At 39.5% G+C, this 25,263-nt stretch overlaps 2 protein-coding genes across 3 annotated transcripts; one reads left to right on the top strand and one right to left on the bottom strand.

The window, feature by feature from the left end:
- Positions 1 to 886: 886 nt before the first annotated feature.
- Positions 887 to 5,355, top strand: ddit3 (DNA-damage-inducible transcript 3). Its single transcript, XM_067586866.1, has 4 exons — positions 887 to 1,075; positions 2,563 to 2,624; positions 3,160 to 3,368; positions 3,580 to 5,355. Exons 3-4 carry the CDS (start codon positions 3,213 to 3,215, stop codon positions 4,360 to 4,362), a joined length of 939 nt encoding a protein of 312 aa, XP_067442967.1. The 5' UTR covers positions 887 to 1,075; positions 2,563 to 2,624; positions 3,160 to 3,212; the 3' UTR covers positions 4,363 to 5,355.
- Positions 4,979 to 25,064, bottom strand: mars1 (methionyl-tRNA synthetase 1). Of its 2 annotated transcripts, XM_067586860.1 has the most exons (22): positions 24,807 to 25,064; positions 22,492 to 22,582; positions 21,206 to 21,284; positions 20,704 to 20,835; positions 19,998 to 20,073; positions 19,190 to 19,374; positions 17,808 to 17,917; positions 17,465 to 17,581; positions 16,910 to 17,113; positions 14,576 to 14,777; positions 13,952 to 14,026; positions 13,506 to 13,676; positions 12,905 to 13,000; positions 11,152 to 11,269; positions 10,729 to 10,942; positions 9,124 to 9,255; positions 8,625 to 8,729; positions 8,050 to 8,245; positions 7,412 to 7,483; positions 7,090 to 7,116; positions 6,676 to 6,798; positions 4,979 to 6,096 (listed from the first exon to the last, which is right to left on the bottom strand). In XM_067586860.1, the coding sequence occupies exons 1-22, from the start codon at positions 24,907 to 24,909 to the stop codon at positions 5,947 to 5,949; spliced, it is 2,778 nt and encodes a 925-aa protein (XP_067442961.1). In that variant the 5' UTR covers positions 24,910 to 25,064; the 3' UTR covers positions 4,979 to 5,946. The 2 variants fall into 2 exon arrangements, with proteins under 2 accessions (XP_067442961.1, XP_067442963.1); XM_067586862.1 differs by lacking the exon at positions 7,090 to 7,116 and having other exon boundaries at positions 24,807 to 25,063.
- Between the last annotated feature and the right edge of the window lie 199 nt (positions 25,065 to 25,263).

Here is a 25,263-nt window from a genome sequence, read left to right as displayed (position 1 = left end):
GACATCAGAAGGAGGGGGGGGGGGACAGTCTGCTGTTGGATCCCAGCCAGTACAACCAGCACCGACCGGCCGTGTTTTCATATCTCGCGGAGCTGCGACAGAGCGCGCGGTATGAAATGACCGAGAATACAACACCACCGTGCATGTGTGCGCAAAACTATGTGGCATATCACAAATACCTGCGAAATAACAGACATGTGTCCACCAGAACCAAGCTGGCACCGACAGAAACGTCTCGCTTCGAGAGGGGCAGGTGATTGTTTCTCTCCCTCGCTGGTTGTCATGGAGTCAAGGTGTGTGTAATAGCATGCGGTGACAACGACAAAACTTTAGACAGGCACCTGTAATCAAAAAGTCAGGTGAAAACAACTGTCAAAACAATTCATAAAAAACATCACGAGCAAATAACCGCTAAATTAGCCCATAACAGACTTTTTTTTAAAACCAGTATAAAACAATTCGTGAGAAAATCGATTCAGCTTTTGTGTTCCGGAAACAAACAATTCTTCGACATTGGATATCCATGCATATATGTATATTTTTAGATTTTTTGTTAGAGCCAACACTGTTTAATAAAACATGTTCTGATTCTGCTGGTGTTATCCCCAGCTAGAAATTGGTTGCCAAGCATTGCATCATTCCTTTCATGTGACTCCCATACGCCCCAAATTCGTCCTGGCCGTCTTATGACTGCATCACAATTGCTGCTCGTACAAACTATACAGGGCAAGGGAAGAGAGGAACAACCAGCTGCTACGACACCACGCCCCGCCTCGCTGCTGATTTCGGCCACTCTATTGGATGTCGCCAAGGAAAAGATCTTAACTTCGCTCTTCTGATTGGGTCTTCGGAACGTTAGTCATCCACGTGCCGGTTTAGGTTGTGAAGAAACGCTCTTCCCATGCATAGTTCGGTTGGCCTCTCGCTCGATATAAACACCGCCGGGAGTTTCCGAAAAATCACATTCAGCCGTCAAGACTGAACAATGGTTAACATGAGCTATCACCAATTTTCACTAAAATATCCACATTCAAGCTCAAGACAGTCGAGAAGGCGAACGAATAAAAGAAAAAGGGTAAGTGGAGGTTCTTGTCGTTAGTTTTGTCTATTAGTTAGTCGATGTTTTTCCGTCTTTTAGGGGACTAACGGCTACTTAACGCACTCTTTAAGTGAGCTGGTGAACTGGAAAGAAAAACAACGTGTATGATTTTGGCAGATATCCCAGTGCTATTTTTAAGAATAACAGTTGTTTTAATCAATAACAATTATCAACTGTTACAGTACATCAAGTTTGTTTTGTACGTGTTCTCTGCAAAGTTGTCGTGCGACGTAAAGCGTGGAAGTTTTCAGGTTTTGGCCCTTTTCGAGAGAATCAGACGTTATAAAACAAATGTTGTAGCCACGAAATAATCAGACATTTAGGTGTAATTTTATTTGAACATGTGTGGCAGATTTTAGCATAACGTTACTCCGTGTGACGTCTGACAGTAATTGGTGGGGCTGTTGACTCCAGACTGAACGGCTTGGCCATATTTGTGCTTTTAGTTGTTTTTCTTTTACACTTTTGAAAACCCGTTTTAAGTAATTGCTTACAACAGTATTAGTTGGTGTTATATTTTGTTTCAGTGTCATATTTCTTCCCCACAACCCACTCTTTCCTTTTCTCTGTACGTTTCCTTTTGTTTCGCCCATTCCTCCTGCTGGACTTACATTTCCATGACGTAATTCTCTTGGCTTACAGTGGACATGTAGCCCAACTAAAAAAAAAAAAGAAAAGAAAAAAAAGGCAAAAACAAGTGTGTATATTTTTTGGATTCAATAAAATAATAATCGTTTTGTTTTATTTAACAAACCCGTTTTACTGTCATTATGCACGCGCTACCACGGGCTGTTTGACATGAGGTTCAAGATTTCTTTATTCTTCATCACTTTGTAACTGAGTTATTAACACCACTACCAGCCCCACATCTGTGGAAGAATGGTTTATTTATTTACTTATTTTTTATTGTCATATCAAATGAGAAAACCGGAAATCGTTATTTATATAAAATGTTTCAATTTCGAGTTTTGTGTACGAGAATCATAGTAATTATGATGGCTTTTGTAACTTTTGGTTCAGACAGCAGTAAAGGTTTAATAAAGGCAGTAGAGGTGACTGTCAGACCTGGAGTGATCAATATTGGGATTTTCCCGTCGTTTTTAACCACTTGTTTATCGATCCCAACCTGTTTTTAGGACCGTAGAAAGCAGGGGGCGCAATAGAGAACATTTTGGTCTTTGTTTACAAGAATTAAGTGACTGGAAATTTATTGTTTTCTCGATCCTTGTTGATTTCAACAATTATTGGCAATGTTTCTGGTATCTCTTTTTTTTAAACGGTTTTCATTATTTTCCAAAGCAGTCATTTCTGTTTCATTTTAAGGTGCCTTTTGTTTCCAGACTGAGCTTGTTCTGTATTTGTGCAATCATCAATTTGATTGTGAAATCTCAGCAAATTTCAGTCATCAGAAGAAATATCTGTCAAAAAACGAACTAATCAATCAACTTTTTTTTCCCTTTCAGAATTGTTGGGACAAGCTATCTCCAACAAATTGGCAGACTTGATTAACAGAGACTTTCTAAAGGTAAATTGCTCCTCTCATGTTTGACATTCTGAATGCTGCATTCATTTTGAATTGATTCATTGTATTTGTTCAGTTCTACATGAACTTTGTATTGAACTTGAATTATTTACATTTTCATACATATTCTTAATATTCAAATTCCTCTTATCAGCACTTTTAGTGCAGTACAGTCATTTCCTCACTTAGTGTCACTGTTATTCCAGTTCACAATTAAGTGGTTTACACAATATACTGTACTTTGGACTAGTTATCTTCATCATGGTGTAAATCATTATACAGATAAATGCTTCTTGCAATATATTCCTTTGTGGTACACATCATCTTTTATTCTTGAACAGGTTAAATTTATTCACGTTTAAGTTTATTCAAGGATAAACTCTTGAATTCAACCAATTGCAGAATCGTGAAGATTAAAATGAACAAGGCGGAGTTATTGTGACGTGTCAGTCATTTAACATGTAGCTGCTTTGCACTCCTCGCTTCATCTTCCTCATTTTTTCCAACCCTCTTGTTTCTGGCGGCTGCTCCCCCTCAGGTCCAGTGTGAAGCGTGTGGCCGAGTATCTGTGCGTTGCGACTGATTGGCGAGATGACTGCCGAGTGGCTACACCTGCCCCCGCCGTACCCCCCTGGCGTGGGGCCGTTGTGTGGTGCAGAGTTGGAGGCGTGGTATGAGGACCTGCAGGATATTCTGGGCTCCGACACGGGAGGGGCAAAACTGGCGCGTGCCCCCACATGCACCGAGGTCAGTAGCCTGAATGCATTGACTATCACACCCATGATGGGTGAGCGTATGTTAGCAAATTGTATTTTCCTTAATGTTTCTTTTTTTTTTTTTTAGGTTTGTTTTATATTTTTTTGTGAAAAAAATTCCATTCACATACTATATAAATCACTTACTTTGTGACATTTGACACGTTTTGGCAGGTGTTTACATTTACGTTTTGTGCCTGTAGAAGGAGCCGGAGTTTCTGGATGTTCTGGAAAGTTGTTCTCTGACGTGGTTGACGGACGGGAGCCAGACGTGGGGCGAGGGTGTCCAGAGGGCAACAGAGGAGATCCACAACACCCAGCCTCTGCATCACACCTCATCGTCATCCTCCTCTTCTTCCTCCTCCTGCATGAGTCCAGCTGTTGCAGAAGAGCGGCGGGTGGAGGCTGAGAGTGGGAGAAGTGGAGATAGTTCGACGGGAGGTGGCAGTGACCTGCTGCCCCCAGAGTTCTTCGAGTTGCTGAGTGAAGGAGGAGTGGGAATGGTGGATCCGAGCGGAGCAGTCATCAGCAGTGGCTATTATTACCACCACCATCAACACCACCAGGCTAATAATGTCCATCCCGCGTCTCCCTCGGCCAGTGAGGAGGAACTGCCCTGTGTCCCAGATTCTCCATCCTGCTCCTCCTCTGCCTCCCAGTCGCCATCTCAAAATTGTTCTTCACCGTCCTCACCCGTCTCTTCTCCGTCCGTCTACCCATCCTCCCGCCTGGGAAAACGCAAGAGGACCACCAGCGAGAGGGCCAACAGTGCCTTGTCCTCTTTCGCCTCCTCCACGCAGCACACATCCTCATCATATTCGTCTGCCAAAAAGAGTCGCAAAGAAAGAGAGCAGGAGAACGAGAGGAAGGTACAGGAGCTGACGGAGCAGAATGAACGTTTGAAAGCAGAGATTGAAAGGTTGGGAGAGGAGGTACAGAGGACACGTAGAGCCCTGATAGAGAGATTAGTCAACACCAGGAAATGAGGGGGAAAAAGAAAGACAGGATGGAAGAAAGGAATAAATGACAGGTCCTACAGAATTGGAATAAGCAGTGGTGGGGAAAGGTGTAATATGGTGGACATGAAATGCCTCTTAGACAAGAAAGAGATATTTTTTAGGAGAGGATTTTTGGAAAAGATAGAGTGCTAAAGATGGCAAGAAGGAAGAAAGTGATGAAAGTCAAGACAAGGAAAGGCACAGAGAGATGGGCTGCAACAGCACTGCGGCAAATAAAAAGACACAGCATGTACAAAGGAAAAGGAAGAACAGACAGCTCTAAGTGCAAATCATGCAGTGGTTTTTATGAATGTTTGTCATTGTATAGAATGCCTAACACAGAGTTCCATCAAAAAGGACTGCAGAGATAATAGTTATGAGCGTTTGATGATTTGTATGTAGGACAGAAAGGATTCAGAGAGTGCATTTCATTGTCATCCCTTCCCACCATTTTGCAATAAATTGTAACTCCTACTTTAAGGGCTGCAATCTGGCTAGCAGAGATTATTTGCCCCAATTTGTGGAGAGTTTAGGAGCTCAGGAAAAGTTTTGAAAGTGCCCATTGCAGTGTGAGTATGAGAGAATGGTTTTTTTTGGAAGAGAATTCATACCTTTTCTTACTTTTTTATAACCGATGGCTTGTGTGTATGTGTATTTAAATAAAGCAAGTAGGACCCGGCTATACTTTCGAAGCTGACCTTTTCTATCAATATGTGAATTAGTGGTAGGAATTATAAATTGTTCTACCCTGATTTACTATTTTTATATAACGCTGTAAAATATACAATTGTACTGTAATGGCTTGTACTGTAATATGCCAACACAGCTACTTATTTTCTCATTGTAGTCACATAAATTGTTAATCGTAGAATAATATGCATGGCTTTTATCATTAATGGAATCAATTTCATGTATTTTACCATACTATTTCTTTTATCCTTCATTGTAATCCCAAATTTGCAATAAAAGAAATAATGTGCATTTTTTTTGTGTCATGTGGTGTATATTTCTTTGCCTTTTTAATGACCGGTTCATGAATTATTTCACTTTTTGGTACAAAATGGTGTGAACATATATTGCAGGTATTTGAGGAAGGGGGAGGGGGAGAGTACAGACAAAATTTAGTTGAACTTCATTTATTTTTTGGGATTTGAAAAGGGTATTTGTAACAAATAGCAAAAAAAACAATTTTCCAGAGGATATAAAAACATCTTTAAATGCGCAACACACCTTCAAACGCTAATATCGTATGCTGACTTTATCACAGGGAGAGTATAAAATCAGTTTCTTTTGGTGTGGGGATTTGGAAAAATCCCTCCATTCTGTAGCTGTATTCATTTGACTCTCTCTTTGTGTGTTTTCATTTCCCCGTCGGCCTATCCAGAATTTCATTAGTCCTCAGTGCCAATACCACATTGTCTTAGATCCTGTCACGGCTTTGCCTTAAGCTAATACCCTCATCTCTCTTAGTGTACATCTTGTTCCCATTCTCCACTATCATACCTCAAACCATTCTAGTCTTTCCTTCCTCTGACTAACCTCCATCATTTTGCTTTCAATTTTTTTCCTGTCTCACTTCTTCTTGCCCTTCTGAGGTGCAGGTTCAGGGTTCTTCCCTTCAGCCAGAGCCAGCTGTTTCTTTAGGTCCAGCAGTATAGCCACTTCTGCTGTGATCACGGCTTTCTCTGCCTTCTGGGCTTTGAGCGCTCGCACCTTTTCCCCCTGTGATAGACAAGATGACAGGTTTAAATAGATTTCTTACATGTAAATTTGCCTTTGATTAAACACTTCAGCTTATATGGATAATTATAGGTTGGCAGCTTTCTTATCAAAAAGTAAATTTGGAATTATACTGTTATAACTCAGAAAGGTTTGGAAATATTGAAAACCAAACATTTGATTCTCAAATATTTAAAACCCGCAGTTAAAACAGTATAATCTAAAACTGGACAATCGTAAATTTGTAATTTAATTACAAACTCAGATGTTGCCAGATAATTTTCCAAATAGAGATACTGATTAATTGTGGATTTCAATATTAGCAGTTATGTATTTCTGCGGCCAATAGTTTGTTGCGTGCGTGATTTTGATTTTTGGAGCGATCATTTTCAGTCCTTACGGAAAATGGTATCCATTTTTTCCATCCAGTTATAAAGACAAATGTTTTAATAAAAAGCAATGAAATTAAAATAATCAAATTGAAGACAATGTCACAAAAAGAAAAAGAAAAAAAAACAGGTTACTGATGCCAAAATGTCTCAAAATATAACAGCGCGTCGCCACCAGCCACAGCGATCTCACCTGCTCAGTCACGGCTTGTGTGAGCTGTTTGGCTTTCTCTGGGTCCACGCTGTTCACCGCCGCCACCTCAGCGGGAGCTGGCATAGCGGCGGACTGAGTGCTGGCAGCGCTCTGAGCCGTCGTCTGAGGGTGGAAATAGACAGATGTTTGAATTTGAGACGATTTGATGGTTATTATTTCTAGAGATTATTTACTTCATTTCAGACAATAACACTCATCGCTCAAAATGCCGACGGGATTTCATGAGTCACGATGTGTGAACAGACAATGAATCACACTGGACACACGGGCGTGAGTGAAAATTCAAATATGAGGACGTAAGATGAGCTGTTAGTATTAGTGAAGGCATGCGGTAATCAACATTGACACAGCAGCACCACTATGGACTCTTCACAAATAAATACCGCTGGATACCTTTTTGTTTGGTGGTTCATCTTCAGGCTGGATGCAGGCGGTTGAGTAGAAGGTTTAGAAAGAGATTATTTTATATCTAAATGATGGATGCTTAATAAATAATTAAAGCATTTATGGTGTGTTTGCTCTGCATCATGTTTCAAAAGACAAGTATCCCAATTAAATATAAATTCTTATTCATGACAAGTCTGACAGGGGCCCGTGAACAGCTATGCATTATCAATTCTTTCTTATTTCATTATTCATAAATAGTCAACCTATATTACTACAAGACCTGACTGAACTCACGCACCAACCATTAGGCATCATAAACATCAAATACCTGCTGTCCACCAAATCTCTTCTTCAAAGCCTCAATCTGGTCCACCTCCAATTTCTGGAACAATGGACTGACCTGGGATGGCAGGGGGAATAAAAGATAGATATTTAAAAAAAAGTATATGCACAACTATTTAAAAAGTTTGGAAACTGTGGATCTGTACCAAAGGCACTGTGTCTGGAAAATTTAACCTGGAGGCTCTGTGATCACAATGATGATACAGGATGTAGTTGAGAAGGTGTGTGCACATGAACATTGTGTAGTCTTGGTGAGACATGAGAGTGGTGTAGTCCCGCTGCTCCTTGTGTGGAAAGCTTGTCACCAATCACAATAGCCTTGGAGATTGAGTGCAACGTTGGACACGGGTCATAACAATAAGGCCTGAAGGGACAAGTGGCCTGAGAGAAGATATCTGTGTGAAGACTGAGGCCTAGAAACACCATCTAGGCTATTATTCTTCTCTGTGTGTGTGTGTGTGTATGTGTGTGTGTGTGTGTTGACACAACTACAATGTCCTCCAGAGTACTGAAATATTGACAGACTGTTGCATCCTCATTGTATCACCCAGCGTCAACATATTGGACACAGTTTGTGTGTCTGCACATGTATGATCTGCGTGTGTCTTTTCACGTCATACTCACAGTGCCGATGCGGTGGCCGGCACTCAGGACACATACAAACGTGCCAGTGCCTTGCAACATGGTATTGACGCAAGAGCTAGGGGCGTTGAATTGATCCCTGATGGTTTGGCTGACTGTTGGCATGTATGGAAACAGCATCACTGACAACAAGCAGGCGATATTCACAGACACGCCGGTCACTGTGCCCGCACGCTGCCTGAAAAGGAGACACAGACAAGCATCAGGCAATCTGATCGTGGATATAAATTTTACTTGATCTCGTAATAGACAGAGATTTTCATTACTTCTTTAGTTGGCTGTACATACAAATATTTTTTTATTCTATAAATTGATTTTTCTGAATTCAATTTCATATTTATCATTAATTTCAATTTATCATATTTAATTTCTCTGCGCTCTGAGATACGTGTGAATGAATGAGTCCTTTTTATAAAGGTGAGTGTTCAGTCTGTGGTTTAATATAAAATGTGAATTTACACATTTATATCACAGCTGACAAAGTGCAAAACTCACAGATCCATCTATCCTGTATGGAATTACCGACACAGATACTAAGTTGTTCAAGGCCATCTCACCTTTCCGTGTCTCCTCCCTTGATCTTCTTCCAGGGTTCGTTGACCTGAATGTACTGGTTGCCATGGCGAGAGATGTTTAAGATGTGTTTCAGAGCATCACGGATTCTGGAATATTAAAAAAATAAATAAAAATATTCAAATTCAACGATATCTAAAAACTGACAGCAGATCAATGTTAACTGAAATTTCATTTTTGTGACCACAACCAGTGAATCTACTTCAGTACCAGTCCACATAGGGTTTTATCTACAGTTATGTTTTACCATTAATGTTGAGATGAAACCTACAATTAACAACTTCATGTTACTAATGAAACTAAAAAGACAATACACAGAGACATTTACTTTCTAATTATTTTAAATCACTAAATTAAACATTGAATACAAGAATAATTAAAATTCTTGAAAGTCATTTCAACAAAAAGACACATGTCTGTCTACATCACATCATCATTTTACTTGGACTGCTTTTGACAGCTACGTGATTCAGATGGTCTTACTTGACTTTGTCCATGAGCTGGATGTACTGCTGCAGCTCCCAGCCCACCAAAGCCAGGAGCTTCTTATCTTCCTGCTGTAGCTCCATTGCAGGCACACAGCCCTCAAAGAACTTAGTGACAAACATGCCAGCTCTGGAGGATGGAGGGAGAGGAGAATGAATGAGGGTGAATAAGAAAAGACAGAAAAAATTGGGGGTCAGAGAAAAATGTGGGAATGGAGAGAGAAAAGCAGCCAGTAACAGGGAGAGAGAGTGAGAGCTAAAGGAGGGAAGGGCATGTTACTTGACTTGCTAATTGTCTATAAATTATAGATTTTGTTGCCAGATGTAATGCAGTGCTCTGCCAGTGTAAACCAACACAACAGTGTGCTGCATTAAGCCTCTTCACTGCTCCTTCATTGCCTCTAAACTGGGGCTGTGTCTGGAGCAAGTAATTTTTGAAATGAGTTTCATGTGTACAACAGGAGGATGTTCATAGTGAGAAAGTTTTTGTCATGTCTGATGCAACAGACCGTTCTATATTTTACTCATCTCTCTGCCTCTGAGGAAGGTCTGCCAGACCAAAAAGCTTTGACAGGAATGTAAAATTTACAATAAACAACAATCCTGATGTGGGAGCATCATGAGTCTTGTGTGTCCCGCATTCTTAATTTTTTAGTAATTTGATTAGTGAAACTGCCGAGCCCCCAAGTGTTTTTTTTTTTATCTTGGCAAAATAAAGAATCACCGAATAATCCCAATCAATATGGTAATGCTACGAAATAATCAGATGGGATTTACCCATTTGAGTTTTTTAAGCTGTTTGTGAAAATGCCAACAAAATGTTTCAACAGCAACTAGCCAGATCATGACACCCAGAACTGTCAATAAATTTGAAAAAGCAGGCTTAAGATGGACATACTGTCTTTAATGATGTACTGATTTGGGGGACTAGATCCAGGCAAGGGCAGAATTTCTTTTCTGAAGCAGAATACTTTCTACCTCCAACACCTTAGGCTGGATGCAATCTACAAGATATTTTTGAACCAATTAGGCATCAACGTTGCTGCCCGAGACCAATTTTGAAGATCAAGGTACTTTGAAAAAAAGCTGCTGAGAAAAATCTTTGATGTGGGATTTAACCCTGATCTTTTAAAAATCATTTGAGGCGATGTAATTGGGGCTAAATTACGCCATCCCAAACAAATTTAGAAAACTAGGGTGAATCTCCTGTAATAGTTACTGTTCTAACAGACTTTTTTCAACAAGTACAACAATCTGAAATCCTAGTTGTTAATTGGACTAGATGACAGTTTTGCTGCATATTTACTTTTTGAGTAAAACTTACTGTACAAAATATGAGCAATTTGAGGTGGATTGCCCTATTTTTTATTTCACTGGTAATCTGATCAAAACAATTAAAATAGAAACAGTAACACACCCAAATGTCACAAATTCAGACAGTGGGGAACAAGCACAGTGTTGAACAAGCTGTAAAGAGACAGGTTAAGGGTACTTTGTTAGGACCATAGAGTTAAGACATTTTCTAAAGCAGGTCTATTTATTACTGACAAGGTGATTTCTAATACTTGCTAATCAGTTAAAAAGCCATTCCACAATGACCAACCTGTTGATGAAATTGCCCAGGTTGTTGAGCAGCTCTGAGTTGTTCTTCAGAGCCATGTCAGCCCAGGAGAAGGCTGAATCCTGTCCCTCTGGACGCACATACAGCAGGTAGAACCGCCACACATCAGACGGGATACCCGTGTCCTTGGCCATGTCACCAAACACACCGACACCACGGCTCTTGGAGAACTTAGTGTCCTCGTAATTTAGATATTCTGCGGAGAAATTATAGAACAAGTTACTAGCAAAGTTCAGCCCTAGGCCAGAGTATTTAATTGCTAGTCTGAATGTGATAAATGATCAACACAGCATGGGTGCCCTTACAATGTTTTTAGACTACTTGAAAGATCGGTTGTGAACCCCAGTGTGAGTCAAATAATCTATTACATGAATAATCAATCAGTCAGCCATAATAAGCACTTACCGGTGGCAACAAGGTGGTTGACCAGAGTGTAGTTGTCCTGAGCTCCCAGTAGGGAGCAGGGGAACACCACACTGTGGAATGGCACATTGTCCTTGGCCATGAAGTTGTACAGCTCCACCTGGTGGCACAGACACAACACTGCACTGTGAGGATGACATCATATTAGATCATCATGAGATCATCCAGTTCAAAGAGGACTTATCAGCTCTCCCCAACCCCCATCGCTCTCTCTCTTCCTCTCTCTGCAAATACAGGCCATCACACACACATAACAAGCTCAATCCTGGGGTTTTAGATAGAGAGAGATGAGATGAGTCAATGAGAGTGAGGAAGATAGCTACGCTTATGAGAGCAAATGTTAGATTTTCTTTTATCTATAAGGTTTTAAGTATTTTTAATGAACTTCCAGTTGAATAGTCCACATGTAAAAGAACAAGTGACAACTAGCTAACTAGCACTTGTTTTCCTACTTAACACTTGTTACTGTATGTGTGGGAAGCAGAGTAGTCTGAAAGCTTAAAGTATCAAACTCATACATATGTACACACAAAATGTCAAATAGTTCCCCCTTTATAAACTAAACTGATGATAACATCATGAACAAGAAACAACAAGAGAACCCCAAGGCAACCTGATCATGCTGAGAAGTTTATCTCTGAGGGGATGAATTTAGGCAAAGCAATTTTATCTCCAGTATATAGAAGATTTCATTAGATTAATGTGCATGTAGCACCAAGTGACTTCAGAATATGTGAAATAAAATACAAGAACAAACAACACTGACATCCACCCTCATTTCAAAATACACCGACAAACCACACAACCACCCAACTAACACACACACACACACACACACACACACACACACACACACACACACACACACACACACACACAAAAGCCTGAGAAAACAGAACTGTTTTCTGATTATGTTTGAATGTGGACACAGTTGTGACAGCTTGTCACAGTTTGTTCCAGAGAACAGGACCAAAGTAACTAAAAGTGCCTTTCTCACATCTGGATCTTATTCTAGGTACAGTTAGAAAACCACCACCTGATGACCTCAGAGGTCTGACTGGATTGTAGTCAGTGAGCAAGACAGAAATATACTGAGGAGCCAAACCATTGAGTACTTTAAAGACTATAAGTAGAAATTTGAAGTGAATTCTGTCTGTATGGCACTGGGAGCCAATGAAGTGATTCAAATACTGGAGTGATGTGTTGGTTTTTGTATGTATGCGTGAGGACTGCTGTGTTCTGAATGAGCTGGAGGATTATTGTTTAGGTAATCCAGCAAAGAGAGCATTACGGTAATCTAACCTGGCTGAGATGAATGCCTGAACCAGCTTTTCAGAGTCAGCTTGAGATATAAATCCTGTAACTTTTGATACATTTTTCATGTAATGTCATACAGGTGGATGGTAACCACAAAGAAACACAAACATATATACTGCTTTCAAGACAATCTAATGTGTGTACTTTGTAGCTGTGGGTATAAAACTGAATGTGCACTTCATTTATAATGAAAGAGGTTATGTCTTCCTCTTCTGTTTCACATTAGGGTTAGATGGGGCTAGGAATTACACAGTGTTCTAATGGAGAGTGCAAAAGACCAGATGGGGCAATGAAAAAGAAATCAGACCCATTCTGTGTTGAAAGAGGAAAAAAAAAAAAAACCTGTGCCAAGCTTGTGCATCAGTACTCTGCTTGGCTCATAAATTCTGACAACATATGTGATGGGGGTGGGCGGTACCTGATGAGGATTCTTCCACCATTTTTCCCATTTGTCAGTGTAGTTGGCGGTAATGGACAGATAACCAATGGGGGCATCAAACCACACGTAGAACACCTGCGGAGGCAGCAACAGAGTCATGAGACATGACAACAGCCACAATTCTTTGTTACGTTGCAGAAATAAATTCTGGATGACAAGAATCAAACTGAAAAATGACACAAAGATGAACAGGAATGACAAAAAAAAAAAAAATCCTGTGTGGGGTGTGAAAGAAAGGAAGTAGTCAGTGTTCAACATTGTTAGACGAGCCAGACCTCAAAAGTCTCCCAGTGAGGCACAAGTGTGCTATTAGTGAGCACTGCAGTATTATCAGTCACTGCAGCATTTGTAAACAGTTAATGAAGTGCATCGTCATTTTCAATGTTTAATTAGGACACTGACCTTAGATTTTAAGTGTTTGCATTCATTATCGTCTTAGCAGATAATATAGCCGAGCAGTGGGGCTTTGTTATTTCCCAATGAATGCAGAAATACCCAAGTAAAAACAAGCAAATGTTCTCAAACAACAAGATCTGTAATGTGAAAAAATGATGTTTTACTCTAAGGGACATAAGCAGACCTTCTCTTTAAAGTCAGGGTGAGGTACTGGCGTTCCCCACTTCAGGTCCCTGGTGATGCAGCGAGGTTTGAGTCCATCTCTTAGCCAGGAGCGAGTGATCTGTTTGGCATTTGCTGTCCAGTCTCCTAAGCCGGTCGACTTCTCCAGCCACTGCTCCAACTGAGTCTCTAACTGAAAGAGAGAAAGAAGGGAGAATGAAAATGCTGACAAAAGCACCCAAATGTCTTAACTCTAAACCCCAGCTCTAGAAAGAGATTAGCTGTTTATATAAGAAATTTACCACAAGGATAACTGCCTTCCACAAACTGTCTGACTTTGACTGCTACTTTACAATTGATGCTTGTATTTTCTAAACAGGCTAGCTCCGGTTCAATCCATGTGACCTAAAAAAGCACGAGTAAACAACCCAGACTGTCAAAGTGCAGTGTGAAAACTGAAAGGCATACCTTTGGCAGGTCCAGGAAAAGATGTCTGGAGGAGCGAATGACTGGAGTCTGCCTGCAGACTTTACACTGGGGTTCCTGGAGGAGACAGCCATCAATAATCAACACAGGTTTAGTTCAATTTAACCAGATTTTTACCTGAATATGCAATTTACAGGAGTATATTTATTTTTTCTGTTGAAGCCGAAGCATTTTCAAGAGTTCCAGTGCGGTAAAGTAAAGTGCAGTCCAGTAAATGACAGGTTGTGATGTCTGTCCCTTTAATTAAAAGAGAAAGTCTGTGGAAGTGGAAAATACATATAGTAAAAGATGCACAGATTTCTCCAACAGCAGCCCATATAGACCATACAAGTGTGTATGGTGTGTATGACGTGTGTCACCCTTGTTCTCCAGAGACTGCTGAAGTGCTTTTGGGAAATATACAGTAGGAAGTCACTAGTGTAAACAGCAAGTTAAGGGAAGGTTTTAAGTATCAAAAAATGTTTTTTTGCCCTTGATATACATATACAAGGATGAATAAAAATAGTAAGATAGTTGCTGCTACCATCATTCTCCCTCTAATAAATAATGTCTGCGTCCTGCCCTTTATCAATACTATATTTGTACATCTTGCCCCTCAGAACTCACCCCGAGCTCCACAGCGTTGATGAGTCGCCCACACTTGTCACACTGGTCACCGCGAGCTTCCGGATAGCTGCAGTGGGGGCAGGTGCCTTCTACAAAACGGTCAGCTAGGAAACACTTGCAGTTCTCACAACATAGCTGCTCCACTGTCTCTTCCACTAAGAAACCGCGCTCGTGGAGTCTCCAGAAAATATTCTGGGCGATCCTGAAAGGATAACAGAGAAAAGAGATGGGTGAATGAATCTTCAGGGGATGTGCTTAGGATACAAAAAAAAAAGAAAAGATTTTTGTCTTTTGACCTGAGCTAAAAACGCATGAACACACAATTGTCTTATGTGGGGACTGAGCAGACACTGAGCAGCTCGAGTAGACACTATTCTGTTAAATTGGCTTGCAAGCTTACTGGATTGGTATATCAATACAGAAAATAGAGCAATATACTAGAAAAGAAAGATGAAGGAATGAGAGTTTGTTTTATTGATTATTAAAATGTTGAAATAAACAAAGCTTGTGGTTTGGTGGAGCTTTGGTGGTGGGCTGGTAAATCTAAAATGTAAGACCTAACATTCAAAGCATTTTTCATGAATCAAGTCAAAAGTCTTTAATCTGTGGGCTGTTTTCATTTTTTCAAAGCACATGGTGCTGGTCTATGGTGTTTGATGCCTTTTATGTTGTACTCTATCAAAGCCAAGGCTCCAAAACAAGAGTTTTTATCTTTGTGATCCTTTTTCAATGTACAAGATCAAGGATTAAAGTCTAATCTTTACTGAAGAAAAGTGTTTCTTTTGTTTCCCCATTTCCACGTGTGAATAGGTAAACCCACAAAAACCATCCCACCATGACCTATTTGAACCTTTATATAAATAAAGAAAAAAATCTGACATTTTATCCATACTGCATTGAGAGCACTGTGCTGTATAATGACAGGCCCCTCACCCATTCAGTTACTTTCAGGGCTTCAATAATTCCTTAGAACAATCCATAACTTTGTAAAAAAATAAATAAATAAAAATATTAGGCTGAATTGCCAGTACATTCCCTTCAGCCTGACTTTAAAAAGCAAAGTTGTGACATGTGAAACTGTTTTTGAATAAAAACATAACTTTCAGAATGACACGGTGTCTCACCCAAATCTATTTTCACACGCTACCTATGGCTTAACCAACCTGCGTTTTACCAGTGTTTGACCTATTCTCAAGAGACTGGTGTCACGCAATGACTGTATTTCCAAGCAGCAAAAGAAAATCACCTTGTGATGTTCCTCTTTTGGGTACATTTATTTGCATTCAATAGGCTGACTAATCTACTGAGGTGTTTCTGCATGAAGCCTTCATCAGAGCATATATAGACTCATAGGTCAGTCTCTAAACACTCATAGAGACTGAGAACAATCTCCCAGGTTTCGTTGCTAAAACTAAACAATTAGAGAGTTTAAAAAAAAACCCTGGACTGCAGAACCAATCCAAAATCTTTAGGGCGGCCCTTTGGAGCGGTGACATGCAGTTCACTACGGAGGAGAATGGGAGGAAGAGCATCATTTCTGGTAAAGCCTGTTCTTGACAAAATGTAAGGGATGTAGGTTTGTTAGCAGCCGTTCCAGCAACTACGGTGCATTTAGAAATCCCCAGACTTCTGTAGGCGGAGATCTCCGATGTCAGGTATTGCAAGAAAAGAGCCTGTATGACAGCAGTACGCTCTCTTTTTAAAAGGAAACGTCGTGTGACCAACATCACCGACAGAAAGCAATTGCACCTGTACATCTGCACCAAGACCCTTCACTCCCCACCCCTCAAAAAATTAAATAAAACACCAGAAAATTAATATAATTACAAAAAATTGCTTTTCTTTGGAACTATAATTTCACTGAATAAATTCAGAATTTAAAAAAAATTTAATTTAATGTGAATTTGCAATTTGGTCACCCTCTGAAAAGCAATACTAAAAGACTACAATCGTGCTGAATGATATCTGAGATTAAGTAAAAATGATTAAGTAGAATTATTGGTTGAGAGGGCTGGACGTCCACACCAGTATCTACTCTACTGCAAGACTCTGGTAATCCTATGTTACGCAAATCTAGGATAAGTGTAGTAATCGTGTGGAAACGTTCTTGCCTTTTCATACCAAAGCTGAGCACTGTCAGAGCCAAATATAACTCAGATCAGGACCTGGGTCTTAAAGCCAGGTCTTAATCATTATTGGAAACCTCTCTGTTTAGCTTTCTCTCCGTTTACCTTTGATTTTTTTTTAAAAAAAGAAAAGCCTCGTTTTTAATATAATACATTGCCATTGGCTGTAAACAGGCCAACTACGGCCTTTTACCCTGCCTTTACTCACTCTGTCTGCTTCTCTGTGGTGGTCCTGCCGAAAAAGTCAAAGTCAATCTGGAACCACTTGTAGATGCTGGAGTGAACAGCATGGTACTTGTCGCAGATCTGCTGCGGAGTCAGGCCTTCTTCTCTGGCTTTGTTCTCTGTAGCTGTGCCATACTCATCTGTGCCGCATACGAACAGCAGGTTCCAGTCTCGCAGACGGCCATACCTTAGAGAAGATAGTCGGAATAAGTGGGACAAGAGATTAGACAAGGAGATGAGTGAAACAGAGAAATGTAGAAAAAAGAAAATCAAGATATGAAAAAAATTAACAGCAAAAAAAAGATGGTGATGGAGAGATACGGTATGGATGAATATAAGAGAAAGTGAGGAAGAATCTGACAGTTTTCATCATATCATTCAGAAAGCTGCGTATAAGTATAATATAGTATAAGCATGTACAAAATTGTGTATTCTTTTACATACATCATATTAAGATCATATTCAACAGTATTTTACAGGCACCTATGAGAACACCCCAAAATATAAAAGAGATAACAAGATTCAATTGCCACTGTACCTGGAGAAGACATCAGCACTGAGGACACAGCCAATGATGTTGCCCAAGTGGGGGACGTTGTTGACATAGGGCAAGGCACTGGTCACCAGGATGTTTCGCTTGCCCTCCTGTGGCAAACTGATAGAGGGGGAAAAAAAAGAACTGAATTTTAATCTGACTATCTCATAATCCTTCTTCAAAACTCCTCATAGTAAAATGTCCACATGTTACAGCTCAACTCACTCTATTAATGTTGGATGATGAACAGTTTGATTTTCCTAGTGCTTTTCTTAAGACTGCAAGTCACTCTGAATAAAATTATCTGACATGTCTAGAATGAAAAATGGCACTTTTAATTACTTACATAGGGTGTTGTCTGGCTGTAGTGGGTGGGCAGGTGTTTAAACTTTTTCTCCAGGTGACAGCAGCTGCCTCCATGTCCTCTTCTGAAACCACACGCTCCCCTTCCTCACCCTAAAAAAGAGGAAAAGAATATAGAGAACTCATTAATTGGGAAATTAACTGAAACCAAATTGTAAATTAAGTAATCTCCACAAGTAGATGTTTTTACTAAAACCTAGGTATTTTAACCCTGCTGTTTTATCTATTTTAATTGGTGCAAGATCACCGTGGGCCAAAAATTTGAAATGGCGTAAAGTCAAAGTACTTCCATAATCTAAAAGTTTTTTCAAATCTTGAAAAGTTGCAACTTTGAAAAACATTGAAATGATAAAACTAGTTATTCCATTAAGAACTCATGATAATCTGACATCAAAATGTTACGAAATGTTTGACCCTAACACCTAAATAAGCTCCATTTCAACATGATGAACAAAAGCAGCCACTGTGGTATATGCACAAAGTTGGTTTTGTATATTGGCAACAACTGTTACGCCTCTAAAGAGAATTGTTCAAGTTGATGGACTGTCAAAGGAACCACAGTTACATACAGTTAGTGATTTTGTAAGTGTTCCTCTTGCTAATAGGAGTAACGAACATATGTATTAAGAAACATCACCTCAATAAACCATGAAATCAAAAAGACAAATAAATAAAGCACACTTCCCTGTTAAGTGGAATTCTTTTTTCAAGAACTGTGTGTTCTACAGTTACACTTGCCATATATATCATCACCTCCCACTTGACCTATTGACCATTAACCTTAACCCCAAAGCTAAAGCATTTAGCAATCTGAGATCCACACATCCTGCGAGTTTCTCTGACAGGGAGCCGTAACTGCTGCTGCTAAATTTGATCGACACCCTTTCAAATCCTCCGATGCTTTCACATGATAGAGAATAGAGGATAAAGAAATAGTGATGTAACCTCTGCATGCTGCATGTTCTATATCCTAACATGGGTGTTAATTTAGATTTTTTTTTTTTCTAGAGCCGCGTTAAGTCTCACCCGGAGACTGCATCTGCTTTGCAAGAGATCCCTGCTTAGTTTAAGAGAGGTGATTTCAAGGTTTGCAACCCCTTGAATGCTTTTTCTTCCAAATAAGTAAAAAAAGCTGAAATGCAGTAAGGTGGCAAAGTCACAAGTAATTATAGTAATTTTCCAAAAAGGACATCTGTATACTGAGGTGCTCTGTTTGACTTTGTGTATCTATAGCTTGAAGGAATTAATAAAACTTTATTGGAAGAAACCTCACAGGGTGTACATGTTTCCTGAGGCACATCTGACACTTTTTGTTCCGTAAGAATGCTTTAAGTCTAATGGTTATCCTGATGATCTGGCTGATACCTCAGCAGGGCTGCTGTTGCATGGTTGTGTGTCTCTGCACTGGCTGCTCTGAGGGGCAGGCTGCCTCTGCATGTAGCTCTTCATGCCCTGCAGGCCTTTACCCTGCAGCACTTTCTGAGCGGCTGACTTGCAAGCGTGCATACCAGTCACACGGTCAAACCAAGCCTTCACAGACTTGCGTTCACCTGAAAAAAAAAAGGGGGGGTGGGGAAAATGGAAGGGGAGGGAAATAAAGAAAATAAAGGGTAGAAAAGGAAAGTGAAAGATTGGCATAAGTCAGAAACAGGATGGAGAGGTCAATATTTTGAAATAAGAGGCAAGTTGACAAAAGGCAAAACGAATATTAAGTCAAAAAACAGATGCATGGAGTGCTGCTTGGGTGTAGAGAGGTATCACTCTGGTGCTCTTCAGTTAGGGGATCTTACTAGTTTAGAGTTATTGGAAAGATCTGAGGCGCTCAAGAGGGTAAATTTAAAAAGCCTTTAATATTTCATGGCTACTTAGTCATAGTTAAAAACATGCGTTTCAGTCATTAAAGCCTTCATGGCTGAAACACATGGGCATGGTTTTAACTATGACTAAGTAGCCATGAAGTATTAAAGGCTTTTTAAATTTACCCTCTTGAGTGCCTCAGATCTTTCCAATAACAGCAAAAGGAATATATTGGAAGAAAGTAAGTAAAAGCATAGAAAAGGCCGAAAATAATTTAAAAAAATCTCACAATTAGTTCATGGATGAACAATAATTCATAGGTTGGAGCGTGAAACAACAAGTATAACAAACATTTGAACAGCTTATTAGTACCTACCCAAAGCTAGTGATGGTTCAGATAAAACAGGGTACAGCGCAGCCCACAAAACGATATCAGCAACTGAAACAACTTCCTGAAACACAACAAAAATGAACAGACATTATTATTGAAATTAATACACACACTGCACCTGAACCTGTTATGTGTCCTCACCTATCATTTCACCAAAAGTGCCTGTCTTAGAAGCCCCAAACAATGCAGGAGGGGGATCCATCCCACCCCCCGTGACTTTCTCAACACAGTTCAACTGTGAGGAAAACTATTTACGACATGATTGTTATGTGAACTGCTGTCTCAATAAATATGGACTAAATAAATACATATATATTCAGCTGAAGCTGCTTCAGTATCTGAGCTTACCCCATTCAGAAGGATACATATTTCTGTACACATGAAATATGTGACAGACGCAGATAACTTGTTGTCACAGGGGCCGCAGATACCACAGTGACAACCCCCCCCCCACACACACGCACACACATACACACTCTGGCATATCTGCAACCATAAGGGACACTCAGTTAAACTCAGCTGAGCTTCCAAAGACATATCATGAACTTTTCTGACTTGATATTATATGACTTGATATATTATAAACTAAAAAGAAGTCTTGTTTGAGTAATTGTGTTGGTCTTTCTCTTCTAAATGTGTTCACACTATAAATGGCAACTAAACGTGCAAGCAGGAAGTATTGATGCTATACCCCAGTTAAATATGGCGTGGTCCCCTTGCTCAAGCTTTGGTCCAAGTAGTTTAGGGGCCCCTGGAGGACTTTGGGGACTTCTGATCCTTTCCCCTGCAGCACTGCCATGTGAAGGGCCTGTAGCAGTGCAGGCTGCACGAATAAAACAAAACAGAGATTAATTCGACTTGATCGAATGATCAAACAGTAAATCAAAAGAAGCATGACCGAGGTTAAATGACTCATTTAAGTAAGTAAGTCTAAACCCTACACAGACCATGCAGATAGATTTCTTAATGCTGGTGTCTGTACATTGTTGTCTTGAGAGCGTGAATTTTAATCATTTATTTGTATGGATTTATATCCCCCGTGGCGACACGCTGAGGTGCAGTAAGAGGATTCTGCACAAGAGAATGTACAAAAGCGTGAATAGCAAATAGTTTGCATCTTAAAGAGGCTTAGTATTTTGTACAAAACATTACCAGCAAACTGAAAGGTCTGTTTTCTTAAATGTGGAGTTTACCTGAAAATCTGTGGCCTCCCATTCCAGCCACTGATTGCAAAGATCACTGGATTCTTGTCCCTTTACTTCAAACATGTACCTAAGGTGTTCGAAAGCAGAAAACAGAAAGAAATCACGTCAAATGGGTAGAAAGTCATTTCAAAACTTTGTTTCAAAGGAAATATCCCCTGGTATGAGCCAAACAAACATACATAAGCTAAAGACATTTTAACAGTGTTGCTCCAGTTAAAGGATAATTCACATTTTTTCAACATTTAAAACAACAGTCAGGTGCCCAAATGAAAACTGAAAGAGGTTTTCCTTGCTGTTCATACTGGCTATTAAAAGATCCCCTTCAAATCCACAGTGTGTCCACACAGTCATTTTGTGCAAAAATGCATCTAAAAATGTATCTGAAGCTTATAGGAGGCTTCAGTAGTCTGAGTCATATCAAGTCAGTCAGTCATATAAAGTGGATATCTGCCACATTTACACTCTTTTTAGGATCAAATTCCCTATTTGTGTTTGTATTGTGGGACTTTGGCACTAAAAAGACAAACGTTGAAAGATATCTACTTCATTTGACTAATTTGGACTGCTGAGGCTTCATATTAGCTTCAGATAAACTTTTAAATACATTTTTGCATAGAAGGAAGCTTGTGGATTTCGGCCTTCATCACTTACATTGTAAGTGAATTATGAAGGGATCTTCTAATGGCAAGTATGAACAGGAGGAATAATTAAGGCAAGAAAAACCTGTTTCAATATTCATTTGGGCTCCTGACTGTTGTTTTAAAACAAACTTAAAAACCTGTCCTTTGAGGAGTTAGCGAAACTGTACCTCCATTTTGCTTAATTACCTCATCTCAAAAGTTAAAAAAAATAAATAAATAAAATTTATGATAGAATATTCCTTCATATTTAAATGCTCATAAAACCCTTTCCTTCGGAGGTTTGCTGAAAATAATAATGCAATCTTGTTACGAGTGTCCCTGACTAAGATCATATTAAACATGAAGTCATTTTACTGTACAGTTTAACTGTCAATTGTCAAATTATAGCAATAGCATTTCATTTATTAAATAATTCTACATTTTCTTATCAGAATTGGCATAAGTTTATAGTATAATCACAACAAATCTATACAGTATATTATCAAATCTTTCTGAGTCAAACAATTAGGCACATTTTGGAAATTAAATGATTGCCATCCCGATATGTGATGTGTTATATAAGGCAGTGATTAATATCCTTCATACTCAAGATGAATTGGCATTCATGAGCGGGAAAGACTACAGTCTACTGACCGGCAGATGGCATTGGAGCTGAAAAGATAGTGTCCATTAGGCTGGAGCAGGGCTGGCAAGGCTGGACGGCTAAGGAAGGGCACGACTCTCTCTGAAATGAGAGGAAAAGAGAAAAAAAAAAAAAGAAAATGAAACAAAAGAAAAGAAAACACATAGTTTGCTCAGATAATGCCAAAAAATGTAAACAACAGCGACTAAAATGTGATTCTGTTTTGTTTATCAAGTCTGATTGGAACATCTTGCTACCCAATATAATGCCTGTGCCTTTAGAGACGAAAAGAAAACAACTTTTTAAATTAGATTGTATTTACATCAACACATTGTGGACGAAGATTGAATTCAACATTGCATCATTTAAGAAAACCGGTAGTAAGAGACTCTTCTTCTAGGCTTCTAGGATAATCTGAATCATCTATGAACAGAAAGGTCACTTTGAAGGTCAAGGATTTTATCTTGTTAATCTGGAATGTATCCAAACTCAGGCCAGATCACCACATGAGGGGATTCTGATACTACATGACGTCTTTACCTCAACAGTTAAGTGTGACATGTTATAATGCCTCTAGGATTGTGCTTTAAAGCACAGTACTGGATTGTTAAACAGATTTTGAACAAAATGTGCAGTGAACTGTCTGATTCATCACGAATTAAATGTCATAATTTATTTTAACATCACATACACATATGTATATTTCTGAGCACATGCCACTTCATCCATGTACTGTAGCTGCATGCCAGATGGTCCTGCTAATTCATCTCTGTGATTTAGCTCCTGGAGGAGAAGCTCACATCTGGGTCTGGAAGTGAAGCCTCTCAAATGTCTGAGACAATCAGCCCATAAGCTGAAAGCCGAGATGTATTACCATTAATATTACCAGAATTAAAAGTCTTTATATAGTAACGTCTAGATTATGTTCCACTTGACACTGTATTAATAAGAAATACCCTTAAGTCTCCACAATACCGGTCAGTCCAGTCTATAAGATCCAGCTGTATTCTGTGTGATGGGAACTGGACATGTTAAACTCATTGGTGAGTTTAGCCTAACGATGATTATTTGACTCTTTTGAAGACATTGTAAACTGTGTGTCATGACCGTGGGATACAAATTAGTCTCATAAACATTAATGGCCCCTAGTCCACAGGAGGGATGAGTGATTTGATTTAAATCAAAATTAAGATTATCATATAGACTTTTATCGCTGTCTACAGTATAGCTTAGATGGGTCAATTCACAAAACCATTCTGTTTTTTTCCCCCACACTGGCCTTCTGTCTTCTCTCTCTCTGGAAATAAACCAAGAAAAAAAACAAACAGCCTATTTACTTTGTTCAAACAAGTTTTCAGGTCCCTGGTTGTCTATCAGGGTGGGCCTGACCTGCCTGGCAGGAATACCAGTGTCCACACAGTGTACCAAATCAGATCTTGAATGGAAACTATTGATATATCCACGTTTTCCTTTGGAAATATCTTCTATCCCCAACAACACAGACAGATTTTTTGTTTAAATTATTTCTGACATATATGAAGTTTTGCACAAATCACTTCATACTAAGTAGTTTGACTATTTGAGATTTTAATACACTTAACTGTATTAATACACAGGATGGTGTTTAAATGTAGTGTTTTCCTGGTTTTAAAAAGATAAGTGGAAAAACTTGAATTGAAGTTGAATAAACAATCAGTAAATGAATCTACCTCTTTAGATATTATGTATAATTCCCCAGATTTGCATTTTATATAATCATCTAAAAGCAACAATCAACATATGAATATCATCACATTATTCATTTCAAGATATTGGGCCAAAAATAACACGTTATTTAACTGTGTCTGTATGACACAGTCCTGCAACTTTACATTATAACTCAATCCAAGTAAACCTGGGCTGTTCAAGGCATAAACAGTGTAAGTTATACTGTTAATGCAGGTAGAAACCTACCACCTGTAGCTGTGCACTGCAAGACAAAGGCTACATGACGCTGCAATAACAAAAAAAACTACTAAAACAAGACAAAAAAACTGAGATGGGCAGTAACAGACTTTTCTAGCTGCTTCTCAGGTGCAAATACAGTCAGATATTCGTCCCATTCATTGGTTTGACACTGACAGACAGCCTTGTTCAGCTGACTGTGCATGCAGCTAGCTTGCTATTCCACACTTAAAACCATCAGTTACAGAACAAATCTAGCTTCAAACTTTATAAAACCACATAAAATGATTAGCCAGTGCCACTTTTAGTAAACAATAGCTGTTATCAGAGGTCATTCCTGTTAGACTGTCCAACCAATGTGAAGCTAACCACGCTGTCTTACCTTCGTGGTTGACATACTGAACGTCACACTGAACTCCGGTTTCTTCTAACGCTGCTAACACTTTTAGGCAATGCGGGTTGCCTTCACTTACGAAGAGCTTCATCTGGCCGTTTGTAGCTATTCTGCTATGTTGGGACTGATGACTGGCTCTAATAGTGACAATATTTTCACTTTATAACAAGACAAGTGGCTGCTGTGAGGCAACTTTGCCGGTGATTGCTGTTCTCACACGCTGATGCAAGCACTGCTGCTTCCGCTACAAATGGCGGAGTTGTAGTTTTGGAGCGGTCTCTGTGACGTTGACAGAGACAGTAGCGCGCTCTCAAACAGACTACATCTCCCATGAACCATTTCCCGGAGCGTTCCTTTGACACGCATCAGGTATGTTTGTTTTTATTTTCGCTGTAGCACCGCCGAGCGGGACCTGTTTCTTTTTTTTTTTATCTATGCAACACAC

The sequence above is a fragment of the Thunnus thynnus genome, chromosome 4 (genome assembly GCF_963924715.1).
Source record: "Thunnus thynnus chromosome 4, fThuThy2.1, whole genome shotgun sequence".
NCBI classification, from domain to species: domain Eukaryota; kingdom Metazoa; phylum Chordata; class Actinopteri; order Scombriformes; family Scombridae; genus Thunnus; species Thunnus thynnus.
The sequence above is the reverse complement of the archived record's forward strand: the minus strand, read 5'-3'. Positions and strand labels throughout refer to the sequence as shown.